The sequence below is a fragment of the Neovison vison genome, chromosome 8 (assembly GCF_020171115.1).
Source record: "Neovison vison isolate M4711 chromosome 8, ASM_NN_V1, whole genome shotgun sequence".
Taxonomy (NCBI): domain Eukaryota; kingdom Metazoa; phylum Chordata; class Mammalia; order Carnivora; family Mustelidae; genus Neogale; species Neogale vison.
The window spans coordinates 66,601,104-66,615,134 of NC_058098.1; the positions used below are offsets into that span (position 1 = coordinate 66,601,104).

At 39.3% G+C, this 14,031-nt stretch overlaps 1 protein-coding gene across 2 annotated transcripts in view; it reads right to left on the reverse strand.

Annotated features, from left to right (window-relative positions):
• SEPTIN10 (septin 10) overlaps positions 1-14,031 on the reverse strand; it is a 77,419-nt gene that overhangs the window by 45,378 nt on the left and 18,010 nt on the right. For both annotated transcript variants that reach the window (XM_044263809.1, XM_044263808.1), the window contains exon 2: positions 5,581-5,649. In XM_044263809.1, the coding sequence (XP_044119744.1) occupies positions 5,581-5,649 (69 nt within the window). The remainder of the gene's footprint in view (positions 1-5,580; positions 5,650-14,031) is intronic.

The window sequence follows — 14,031 nt, forward strand, 5'->3', positions numbered from 1 at the left end:
GCCCTAATAACAAAGTATAAAACTAAGGCTCAACATGAACAATACAATAAGCTAATAATTTACTGCCTGCTAGAACCAAGGTCAACACTCTTCAGAAGAAGAAATAAGAATCCAGCACCTCTACAATGTATCATCCACAACATCTACTATACAATAAAAAATTACTATAGAGGAGGAAGCACAAATATGTGATTTGCAGTCAGGAGAAAACAGTCAAAAGAAAGAGATCCACAAATGAACCAGATATTCAATCAGGTGATAAAAACTTTAAAAAATGACTATGACAAATATGCTGAAGAAGAAAAAAAAATATCCTCTTTTTCTACAGGAAAAGAAGATAGATATAATGGGTGGCGAGTTACAAGAGAGATTTGAAAACTCTCAACAACAAAAGGCAACAAATGGGATTCCTAGAAGGAAAAATGCAACATCTAAAATAAAAAACCTACTGAACAGAATTAACAGCAGTTCAAACAATGGAAGGAAATATTTGTTAATAGTTATATCCAAGTTAAATATCTTCATCAATCCAAGCTGAAAGTATCTTATAGAAAAACTAAAACTGTAATAGAGTCCAAAAAAACTGTGGGAGAATATCAAATGGTCTTACATACCGGTAATTGGAATGCCATACAGAAAAGATGGGGAGAGACTGGGGGAGGGAAGGAAATATCCAAGTGATAGTCACCGAAAATTCTTCAATTTTCTAAACATGAACTAAGAGATCCAAATTAGCAAACTACAAACAGGAAAAAGTCCAGAGAAACCCATAACTAGGCACATTAGAGCAAAATATTTCAAAAGAAAGATAAAGAAAAACTTTATGAGCTACCAAATATGGGGAGACATATTATAGACAAGTGAAACATATAAAATGACTACAGGTTTCTCATAAACAATGCAAACCATAAGACAACAGAACATCAATAAAATGCCAAAAGAAAAAAATGACAACCTAGAATTCCATAACCAATAAAAATATCATTCACAAATGAAAGTCAAAGGAAGACATCTTCAGACCAAAAAAAAAAAAAAAACAACCTAAGAAAATTCACTAATAGCAGACCTACACTATTAAGAAATGTTAAAAGTTATTCAAGAGAAAGGAAAATGACATCAGACCTATAAAAAGAAATTAAAACAGCCAGAAAAGTAGAAATGTGGGTAATTGTAAGAGAATTTTTTGTTAGTTTTAATTTCTTGAAAATATGATTGTTTAATACAACAACAACAACAATGTATCACAGAGTTTGTAATCACAGATAAGTAGAATGTATGATAGTGACAGCATAACAGATGGTAGAGGGAATGGAGAGCTACTGTTGTGAGGTTTCTATATTATACATGGAGCATTATAATACTGTTTGAAGATATGTGTGATAAAGTAAAAGCTACACCAATTACTATTTTAAAGAAATAAAAGGCCAAAGAGATACAGACAGTAAGTCAATAGTAAAGATGAAATGCAATCATAAAAATAATCCAAAAGGCATAGAAGAAAGAAAAATGAAAGAACAAATGTGACAAAGAAAATAGCAGCAAACTGGCAGATTTTAACCTAGCCAAGTCTATAATTAAATTAAATATGAATGGTTTAAACCAGTGATATCCAACAGAACTTCCTATGATGGTAGAAGTGTTTTATATCTGAGCTGTGCAACAGGAACCCACCAGCCAGCCACATGCAGATACTGAGCACTTCAAATGTGACTAATGCAACTGAGGAATTGATTTCTACATTTTATTTAACTGATTTAAATTTAAATAGCCACATATGGCTAGTGGCTACCAATGGACAATGAATGTCTAAACATTTCAGGTTAAAAGGAAATCATCAGACTGGATAAAAGAGTAAGCCAACTCTATGACAATCTGGTTCTAAAATCTATATGGAAATGTAGGCAATTAGTAACAACTACAACAATTATGCAAAAGAACAAAGTTGAAGGACTTAACTACCTAATCATGAAGCTATAATCACCAGGAAGTATGATATTGTGACAATCTAATTATTTATCTATTTGTATGTTTCATCAGAATTAAAAACTTGTGGGGTGCCTGGGTGGCTCAGTGGGTTAAGCCTCTGCCTTCAGCTCAGGTCATGATCCCAGGGTCCTGGATCTAACCAAGCATCGGGCTCTCTGCTCAGCAGGGGGCCTGCTTTCCCCTCCCCTTCTGCCTGCCTCTCTGTCTACCTGTGACCTCTCTTTCTCTGTCAAATAAATAAATAAAATCTTTAAAAAATTAAAATTAAATTTTTTTAAAAAAAATTTAAAATTTGTGATCAGCAAGGAATATGTAAATCACAGACTGAAAGAAAATATTATATACTTGGCATATATACATGACAAAGCACTTATATTCAGAATATCTGAAGAATTCAAATAATTTAATAATAACAATCCACTTTTTAGAAAATGGGTAAAGACTCAAATAGAATTTCACAAAGACAGCCAAGCAAATGAAGGAGTGGTCAGTGCCGGTTATCAAGGAAATGTGAATTAAAACTACAAGAAGTTATCACTGAACACTCTCCAAAATGGCTAAATTTAAAAGCCTGATAATATCAAGTATTAGATATTATGAAGTGGAATCTGATAAATTTGCTGGTGTGAAAGCAAAATGGTACAGGCACTTTGGATAACAGGTGGGCAGTTTCTTATAAAGTTAAAACATACTACTATACAACCAAAAAACTCCACCTGTAGGTACCCAAGGTAAATAAAAATACACATGAATGTTCTTGGCAGCTTTAGTCCAAATAGTCAAAAACCAGAAAGAACCCAATACCCAACAATGGGTGAACAGAGAAATAAAATGTAGTATATCCATACAATGGAATACTAAACTACTGATAAATGCCACAATATGCCTAAGTCTCGAAAATTAAGTGACTTATTTACTGTGATTTGACTAAAAAATTAAAGTATATTTTTTCATATTCTCATATCTATGAATATGGATAAAAATCTTTCAAAGGGTAACGAGAGACTATGGAGAGTGGTTACTACTGGGGAATGCACTTGGAAGTTGAGGGAGTGGTCTGGGAGTACAGGTGAGAAAGATTCACTTTTTACACTGTACGGTGGATAAAATTCTAACATGGACCCCATGACAGATGGCCCCTTCTATTTTTTCGATCAAACATTAATCTACATGATGTTATGAAGGGATTTTGTAGGTATAATTAAGATTCCAAATCAGTTAACCTGAGAATGGGAGATTACCCTGGGTGGGGCTGACCTAATCAGGTGAGCCCTTAAAAAACGACCAGGAGCTTCCAGGTGAAAGAGATTTGAAACCTTAAGGGGATTTGATAGTTGGGTTCTCCCCTCTTGTATGGATGACAGAGAGCTATATGGCAAGGACATAAGCTAGTAACAACCAGCCAGCAAGAAACTGAATTCTGCCAACAGCCTGAAAGAATTTGGAAGGGGAGCCTCAGATAAGAATCCAACCAGCCAACATCCTGAGTGAGACCCTGGGCAGAGAAGAGAAGCCAGCTGTGCTGGCCTAGATTTCTAACCTACAAAACAATGAGCTAATAGATAGGTGTTTTTTAAAGAAGCTAAATTCATGGCAATTTGTTATGGGGCAACAGAAAACTAGTATACTATATTCTCTTTTCTACCCTTTGAATTCCTTTTAGTAGTCACGTTTGTTGAGAGAGAAGAAACACTATGCTTCCTAGTCATGAAAGTGTTCAAGAAGATTAGAGTAATACTTGTTAGAGTTTTTACGGGATAAACACACACTTACCAGATAAAAGTTGAATTAAATGACCTATAGAATTCCTTCCTGTTCTAAAGTTGTAAGGTTTTAGGGTCATGGTAACAGAAGCTTTCCAAAAAAATGTGGTGGTAGTCACCATAATTTAGTGAAGAGGGGCCAGAGAAAATGAAGATTAAGCAATGACCACTCAGTGGATTAGTCACTAAAGTATTACTAGTGACTGTGACAGTAGTTTCAGCAGAGCAATGTGTCAGAAAGCAGATAAAGAATAATTCCAAAGGTTTGCCAGGTGATAAAGATGGGGCAGACTATTATTACCAAAGAGAGAAAAAAGATAAAAAGAACAATAGTTTTGCAGTCAAGCTACAATTTATCAAAACTGTTGGGCCTTTGGGGCGCCTGGGTGGCTCAGTGGGTTAAGCCTCTGCCTTCAGCTCAGGTCATGATCTCAGGGTCCTGGGATCAAGTCCTGCATCGGGCTCTCTGCTCAGCAGGGAGTCTGCTTCCCACTCTCTCTCTGCCTGCCTCCCTGCCTACTTGTGATCTCTCTGTCAAATAAATAAATAAAATCTTAAAACACACACACACACACACAAAACTGTGGGGCCTTTAGCATGTATGAAGGAAGAGGGGAAAACAAGAAGAGGCTTAATGGGCATAGAACTAAAAAAATAATTAAATCTTACTGAATTATCCAAGCTTGTATTTGTGATTTTCATTTTTTTTTAAAGATTTTATTTATTTATTTGACAGAGAGGGTGAGACAGCACAAGCAGGGGGAATAGCAGAAGAAGAGAGAGAAGCAGGCTCTCCGGTGAGCAGGGAGCCCAATGCGGGGGATCACAATCAGAGCCAAAGGCAGATGCTTAATCTGTTTTTGCAATTTTCTGTTTAAAGAATCATCAACTTACCTTTCACCAAGTTAAATTTACCTCTCTTTTTAAATATAAATTTTAATATGAATTACCAAAACATACCCCTCCTATGTGGGCACACTTAGAAGAACCTTTAAGGGCTGATCTGGCACTCAGGCAAGCCACCTGACAGGGCCATCCAGTGAATTCCTACGTTCTATTATTTTTTTTTTCAATTTATTTATTTTCAGAAAAACAGTATTCATTATTTTTTCACCACACCCAGTGCTCCATGCAAGCCGTGCCCTCTATAATACCCACCACCTGGTACCCCAACCTCCCACCCCCCCGCCACTTCAAACCCCTCAGATTGTTTTTCAGAGTCCATAGTCTCTCATGGTTCACCTCCCCTTTCAATTTACCCAAATTCCCTACTCCTCTCTAACACCCCTTGTCCTCCATGCTATTTGTTATGCTCCACAAATAAGTGAAACCATATGATAATTGACTCTCTCTGCTTGACTTATTTCACTCAGCATAATCTCTTCCAGTCCCGTCCATATTGCTACAAAAGTTGGGTATTCATCCTTTCTGATGGAGGCATAATACTCCATAGTGTATATGGACCACATCTTCCTTATCCATTCATCCGTTGAAGGGCATCTTGGTTCTTTCCATAGTTTGGCGACTGTGGCCTACGTTCTATTATTAAAGGAGTTCTCTCCAAACACCAAGTTCTGCAAGTATGCCCCATTAAAGCAGTGCTAGTCTTTCTACTGAATGCTGTGGAAGCAGCCAGAGTTTTAATTTGCTTCATGTCCCTTAGGAAAGAGACACTGAAAACACTCAACAATTATTTAAACTGATTTTTAATTTCAATCAATTAATTTATATTCAAGGTACAAACAAAAGTCTGTCAGGTCTCTGAGTAGTTATTTTGAAAACCTAGAGGCATGCAGAGTACAGTATGGATCTATTTAAAAGGTATACTCACTTTCTGTTCATCTTCAGATACTTGTGAGGACAGACAGGTTGTTTTTGTTGGCATATGAGACTGAAAGAGCTGAAAAAGAAAAAAAATTAAAACAGATTATTAGTTGAAAAACCCTTGTATCTAAATAATATATCTATGTTAAGAAGGAATTATAATATTATCATTATCAAGTTTTTACTTGCAATCTATACAACTGACTCATACTTAAAACCATAATTTTCTTACTGCGTAAATACATGCAAAAGTAAATAATATATAATATTCAACATATACATCAACATACTTACCCAAACATGCAAAAATACTGTAAAAGAGTAAACTTCCATTTATAACCAGGAAGACAAAGAACATTACTTTTATTTAAAAGACTTAATAGTGGGGCACCTGTGTGGCTCAGTTGGTTAAGCCTCTGCCTTCAGCTCAGGTCATGATCCCAGGGTCCTGGGATCAAGTCCCACATCGGGCTCTCAGCTCAGCAGGGTGCCTGCTCCCCCCCCACCCCTGTCTGTCTCTCTGCCTACTTGTGATCTCTCTCTCTCTGTGATATAAATAAATAAAATCTTAAAAAAAAAAAAAAAAAAAGACTTAATAGTGGAAGAAGAAAATACCCTGGATAGCCAAAGAAATGTTGGGGCGGGGGGCGGGGGATACTGAAGCTGGAGTCATCACAGTTCCAGATTTCAAGCTGTATTACAAAGCTATGATCACCATGACAGTATGGTTCTGGCATAAAAACAGACACACGGATCAGTGGAACAGAATAGAGAACCCAGAAATGGACCCTCAACTCTGTGGTGAACTAATCTTCGACAAGGCAGCAAAGAATATCCAAACGGTCTTGGGAAAACTGGACCATGACACACAAAAGAATGAAACTGGACCACTTTCTTACAACATACACAAAAATAAACTCAAAGTGATTTAGAACCCAATTGTGAGACACGAATCCATCAAAATCCTAGAAGAGAGGGGAGACAAAATGGCAGGGAAGTAGGAGGAGGCGCCATTTCAACCTGTACCCTAAAGTGAGCTGATTACCTACCAAAGACGTCTGATCACCCATGAAATCAGCCTGGATCTCTATGGGGGCAGAAGACACCAGTGGGCAGGTAAAGCGCAGTGGGAATATCGGAAGATAAACAAAAGGGGGAGGGAGCCACCAGAAGCCACCCGTTGGAAAGTAATACCCCAATACGAGAGTGCTCTGTGATTAGGGACCAGCATTAACTTTGAGTATGGTTGAAAGCACTCAAAAAGAGCAAAGGATCGCTGGGGGAAAATTGTGGGAATTGAGACAGTTAGGGACAGGGGCTTAAGTCCCCCCAACCCAGAAAAGTCACCGCTGGCACTGAGCCAGAGAGAGTGTGGTGAAGAAGCCAGGTCCCTGAGCCACCATCGCGCCTGAGAGCACCAGGGTGGCAGCACCGGTGAGGGTGAGAGAGCCTCAGCAGTGGGCAGAAACACAGCCCTTTGCACCCTCCACTCGCAAGCCATGCAACCAGAGTCTGAGTTGGGCCCCACACCCTCCCCTGAGAGGTGTGTGCAGATGCCAGCACAACCACAGTCTTTTTGCACTCTCCATGCGCATGCCCTGTGACCAGAGTCTGAGTTGCGCCCCACAGCCTCCCTGAGTATGAGCACTCCCAGCCCAGGCCGGCGGGAAAATCTCAGTGTGCTCTCTCGGCTTGGGAGAGCAGATCCCTGCCAAGACAGCCGAGGTTAGTATTTCTCGTGGTTTTAGGTACAAGCGAAAGTTCCTGTGACCCCAGAGACCATGAATGGGAACGTGATCTGCTAACGGCAGAGGGGGAATTTATGTGCTCTGGAACACCCAGAGGAGAACAGACTGAGGCTTCTCTCTGAGAAGGAGGTCTGGGTGCTGTTTGCTTTCCTCTAAACCTCCAAAAACCATCAAAAGCTGCCAAGGGGAGAGAAAACAAATTAACAAACCAACAAAAAAACCTCCAGAGAACAAAAGCCTGGAAAAGTGGTTTCCTCAGAGCCCACCCCCTTGATGGGGGCAGGAGGACATAACTCCAGCAAGATTCCCTGAAAAACCACACAGCAGGCCCCTCCCCCCAAAAGCCAACCCCACCCCACCCCCAAAAAAAAAGACAAGAGGACAACCACCACTACCTATTTATCATCACAGTGAGATGTCCATAACATCAAATTCCATAATAACCTTTTCAGCTGAACTTTTTGATACATATACCTGTGTTTTTCTTTTTACTTTTCTATTTTTTAATTTATTTATTTATTTATTTTAATATTCATATAGACTTAAGCTTCAAGGTAATCCACTTTCCCCAATCAATGCTACCCCTTATAGGTAAACCAGTTTCTAATCTCCCTTTATCTTAGGAAAGTTGAGTCCTTTAACAAAGATATCAAAATACAACCAGGAAGAATCAAAATAACCTTCCTCGCCTACACTGAGAATTTATAACCACTCTCCCATCTTTTCTTCTGCCAGTGTTTCTATGTATTTGCTTTTATCCTGGTAGTATATAAATCTTATACTTGGGGTTGTTTTTCATGAGGTTGTTGTTGTTGTTGTTGTTGTTGTTTCTCTTGTCGTCTACTTTTGTCAGTCTTTTTGTCTGTCTGTTTTGTTTCTATATTTCATAAATCTTACCTTGGGGCCCATTTGGGCTGGGCAGTCTCTTTTATTTTATCTTTCTTTTTTTCCCTGTCTCTCTCTCTCCTTTTCTTTTCTTTTTTCTTCCTTTTGGGTGGGGACTCTTGATTTCTCAGAAGCATGCCAGGGTGCACCTTGCCTGCACCACGGTCAATACATTCAGCTACACATCCATTCAGCCATCTCTCACCATAATGACTAGAACGAAGAATGCCCAACAGAAAAAAAAGTTCAGAGACTGGGCCTTCTGCAACAGAGCTATTAGATATGGACATAGACAGTATGTCGGAAGGGGAATTCAGGCTAACAAATATCCAGGCAATAGCTAGGTTGGAGAAAGCCTTTGATGACAAAATGGAATTGATTAGGGCAGAACTGAAAGCCACCAGGGATGATGTTCACAATGTTCTCAATGAGTTCCAATCTAATCTAAATTCTCTAAAAGCAAGGGTAACTGAGTCAGAAGATAGAATTAGTGAACTGGAGGACAAACATATAGAGAAAAAGGATCGAAGCCTGGAATAAACAACTTAGAAGGCATGAAAACAGAATTAGGGAAATAAATGACACCATGAAATGTTCCAATGTCAGAATTATTGGAATCCCTGAGGGGGAGGAGAAAGAAAGAAGACTAGAAAATACAGTGGAACAAATTCTCCATGAAAATTTTCCCAATCTCACATTCGTGTACTAGAGGTGGAAAGGTCTGCCCCCAAGACCAAAGAATCTAGAAAGACCTCAAGACACCTGATAGTGAAAATGATGAATCATAATTGTAGACAGGAGGGGCGCCTGGGTGGCTCAGTGGGTTAAAAGCCTCTGCCTTTGGCTCGGGTCATGATCACCAGGTCCTGGGATAGAGCCCCACATCGGGCTTTCTGCTAGGCAGGGGGCCTGCTTCCTCCTCTCTCTCTCTCTCTGCCTGCCTCTCTGCCTACCTGTGATCTCTGTCAAATAAATAAAATCTTAATAAATAAATAAATAAAAACCACTTATCTTTATAAAAAAAAAATTGTAGACAGGAGCTCTTGAAAGCAGTGAGGGAAAAGAAATTCCTTAGGTACAGAGGAAAGCCCATCAGAGTAACAAAAGACCTGTCCACAGAAACCTGGCAAGCCAGAAAGGGCTGGCAAGACGTATTCAGGGCACTAAATGAGAAGAACATGCAGCCAAGAATACTTTATCCAGCAAGACTGACATTCAAAATGGGTGGAGAGATAAAGAGGTTCCAAGACCAGCAAGGTTTAAGAGTATGCGACCACCAAACCGACACTGCAGGAAATATTAAGGGAGGTTCTATAAAAAAGAGGAAAAATCCTCAGAATATTATTGAACAGAAATATATGGAGACAATCTATAGAAACAAAGACTTCACAGGTAACACGATGTCAATAAAAACATATCTCTCAATAATCACACTCAACGTGAATGGCCTAAACGCGCCCATAAAACGACAAAGTGTTGCAGATTGGATAAAACGACAGGACCCATCCATATATTGTCTACAAGAGACCCATTTCGAACCTAAAGATACACCCAGACTGGAAGTGAAGGGATGGAGAAGCATCTTTAATGCCAATGGGCCTAGAAAGAAGGTTGGGGTAGCGATTCTCATATCAGACAAATTAGATTTTAAACTAAAGACTGTAGTCAGAGATACAGAGGACACTACATCATTCTTAAAGGGACTATCCACCAAGAAGATCTAACAATTGTAAATATTTATGCCCCCAATATGGGAGCAGCCAATTACATAAGAAAACTGTTAATCAAGATGAAGAGTCATATTGATATGAATACAGTAAAATAGTAGGAGATCTTACATGCCACTCTCAGTAATAGATCATCAAGCAGAAAATCAATAAAATTGAACCAGATGGACCTCATAGATGTACAGAACATTCCACCCTAAAACAACAGAATACTCATTATTCTCGAGTGCACATGGAACCTTCTCCAGAACAGACCACCTACTGAGTCACAAATCAGGGCTCAACCGATACCAAAAGACTTGAGATTATTCCCTGCATATTCTCAGATTGCAATGCTTTGAAACTGGAGCTCAATTACAAGGAAATGTTTGCAAGGAACTCAAACACCTGGAAGCTAAAGACCACCTTGCTTAAGAATGCTTGGATCAACCAGGAGATCAAAGAAGAACTTAAACAATTCATGGAAACCAATGAGAATGAAGACACTTCGGTCCAAAACCTATGGGATGCAGCAAAGGCGGTCCTAAGGGGGAAATATATAGCCATCCAAGCCTCCCTCATAAAAATGGAAACATCCAGAATAGACCAGCTGTCTCTACACCTTAAGTAACTGGAGAATCAACAACAAATTAAGCCAACTCCACACACAAGAAGGGAAATAATCAAGATTAGAGCAGAGATCAATGAGACAGAAACTAGAGATACAGTAGAACGCATCAATGAAACTAGACCCTGGTTTTATGAAAGAATCAATAAGATCGATGAACCACTGGCCAAACTAATCTAAAAGAAAAGAGAGAAGGCCCAAATTAATAAAATTATGAAAGAAAAGGTAGAGATCACAACTAACACCAAGGAAATAGAAACAATCATCAGAAGTTATTATCAACAGTTAATGTCAAGAAGTTTAGCAACCTAGATGAAATGGATGCATTCTTGGAAAACTATAAACTTCCAAAACTGAACCAGGAAGAAAGTGACAACATGAATAGACTGATTCCAGTAACGAGACTGAAGCAGTGATCAAAATCCTCCCAAAAAACAAGAGCCCAGGACCTGAGAGATTCCCGGGAATTCTACCACACTTTCAAAGAAGAAATAACACCTATTCTCCTGAAGCTGTTTCAAAAAATTGAAGCAGAAGGAAAACTTCCAGTCTTTTTATGAAGCCAGCATTACCCTGATCTCCAAACCAGGGAAAGACCCCACCAAAAAGGAGAATTTCAGACCAGTATCACTGATGAATAGGGATGCTAAGATTCTCAACAAGATCCTAGCTAATAGGATCCAACAGCACATTAAAAAGATTATCCACCATGACCATGTGGGATTCATCCCTGGGTTGCAAGGATGGTTCAACATTCGCAAATCAATCAATGTGATAGAATAAATCGGTAAGAGAATAGAGAAGAACCATATGGTCCTCTCAATTAATGCAGAAACAGCATTTGACAAAATCCAGCATCTGTTCCTGATTAAAATGCTTCAAAGTACAGAAATAGAGGGAAGATTCCTGAACTTCATAAAATCTATCTATGAAAAACCCACAGCAAATATCATTCTCAATGGGAAAAAGCTCACAGCCTTCCCGTTGAGATCAGGAACACGACAACGATGCCAACTCACACCACTCTTGTTCAAGATAGTATTACAAGTCCTAGCAACAGCAATCAGTCAACAAAGAAAAATAAAAGGTATCCAAATTGGCAATGAAGAAGTCAAAGTCTCTCTCTTCGCAGATCACATGATACTTTATATGGAATACCCAAAAGACTCCACCCCCAAACTACTAGAACTCATACAGCAATTCAGTAATGTGACAGGATACAAAGTCGTGTACAGAAATCAGTTGCTTTCTTACACACTAACAATGAAAATACAGAAAGGGAAATTAGAGAATTGATTCCATTTACCACAGCACCAAGAACTATAAGATACCTGGGAATAAACCTAACCAAAGAGGTAAAAGATCGAGGAACTACAGAACACTCATGAAAGAAATCGAAGAAGACACAAAAAGATGGAAGACCATTCCATGCTCTTGGATCAGAAGAATAAACATTGTTAAATGTCTCTACTGCCTAGAGCAATCTATACTTTAATGCCATTCCGATTAAAATTCCACCAGTATTTTTCAAAGAGCTGGAGCAAATAATCCTAAAATGTGTGGAACCAGAAGAGACCCCAAATTGCTAAGGAAATGTTGAAAAAGAAAAACAAAACTGGAGGCATCACGTTGCCTGATTTCAAGCTTTACTACAAAGCTGTGATCACCAAGACAGCATGATACTGGCACAAAAACAGACACAGAGACCAGTGGAACAGAGTCGAGAGCCCATATATGGACCCTCAACTCTATGGTCAAATAATCTTCGATAAAGCAGGAAAGAATATACCGTGGAAAAAAGACACTCTTTTCAATAAATGGTGCTGGGAAAACTGGACAGCTCTATGTAGAAGAATGAAACTTGACCATTCTCTTACACCATACACAAAGATAAATTCGAAATGGATATAAGATCTCAACGTGAGGCAAATAATCATGTCAAACAATGGGTAGAAGACATGAACAGACACTTCTCCAATGAAGACATACAAACGGCTAACAGACACATGAAAAAATGTTCATCATCACTAGTCATCAGGGAGATTCATATTAAAACCACATTGAGATACCACCTTACACCAGTTAGAATGGCCAAAGTTAGCAAAACAGGAAACAACGTGTGTTGGAGGGGATGTGGAGAAAGGGGAACCCTTTTACACTGTTGGTGGGAATGCAAGTTGGTGCAGCCACTTCGGAGAACTGTGTGGAGATTCCTCAAGAAATTAAAAATAGAGCTTCTCTATGACCCTGCAATTGCACTCCTGGGTATTTACCCCAAAGATACAGATGTAGTGAAAAGAAGGGCCTTCTGTACCCTAGTGTTCATAGCAGCAATGGCCATGGTCGCCAAACTGTGGAAAGAACCAAGATGCCCTTCAATGGAGGAATAGATAAGGAAGATGTGGTCCATATACACTATGGAGTATTATGCCTCCATCAGAAAGGATGAATACCCAACTTTTGTAGCAACATGGACAGGACTGGAAGAGATTATGCGGAGGGAAATAAGTCAAGCGAAGAGAGTCAATTATCAAATGGTGTCACTTATTTGTGGAGGACATGGGGAGACGGAGAGGAGAAGGGAGTTGAGGGAAACTGGAGGGGGAGATGAACCATGAGAGACTATGGACTCTGAAAAACAATCTGAGGGTTTTGAAGGGGTGGGGGTGGGAGGTTGGGGGAGCCTGGTGGTGGGTATTATGGAGAGCACATATTACATTGAGCACTGGGTGTGGTGCATAGACAATGAACTCTATTATACTGAAACAAATTTCTTTTTTAAAAATCCTATTAGATAACACTGGCAGCCACCTTTTTGACCTTAGCCACAGCAACTTCTTAGACTTGTCTTTCAAAGCAAGGGAAACAAAAGCAAAGATGAGCTACTGGGACTTCATTAAGATAAAAAGATTTTACACAGCAAAGGAAACTATTGACAAAACTAAAAGGCAACCTATGGAAGGGGAGAAGATACTTGCATCTGTCTTATCAGATAAAGGGCTAGTATGCAAGCTCCATAAAGAACTTACCGAACTCAACACCCCAAAAAAAACAAAAAATCCAGTGAAGAAATGGGCAGAAGATATTAACAGACATTTCTACAAAGAAGATATACAAATGACCAACAGACACTTGAAAAAAATGGTCCACATCACTCAGCATCAAGAAAATATAAACCAAAACCACCTGACAGATGTGAAATACCATCTCACACCTGTCAGAATGGCTAAAATGAACAACTGAGAAAACCCCAGATATCGGTGAAGATACGGAGAAAGTTGAACCCTCTTACACCACTGGTAGGAATGCAAACTGGTATAGCCATTCTGGAAAACAGTATGGAGGTTCCTCAAAATGCTACAAATAGAGCTACCCTAGGGGTGCCTGGGTGGCTCAGTGGGTTAAAGCCTCTGCCTTCTGCTCGGGTCATGATCCCAGGGTCCTGGGATCGAGCCCCACATTGGGCTCTCTGCTCAGCAGGGAGCCTGCTT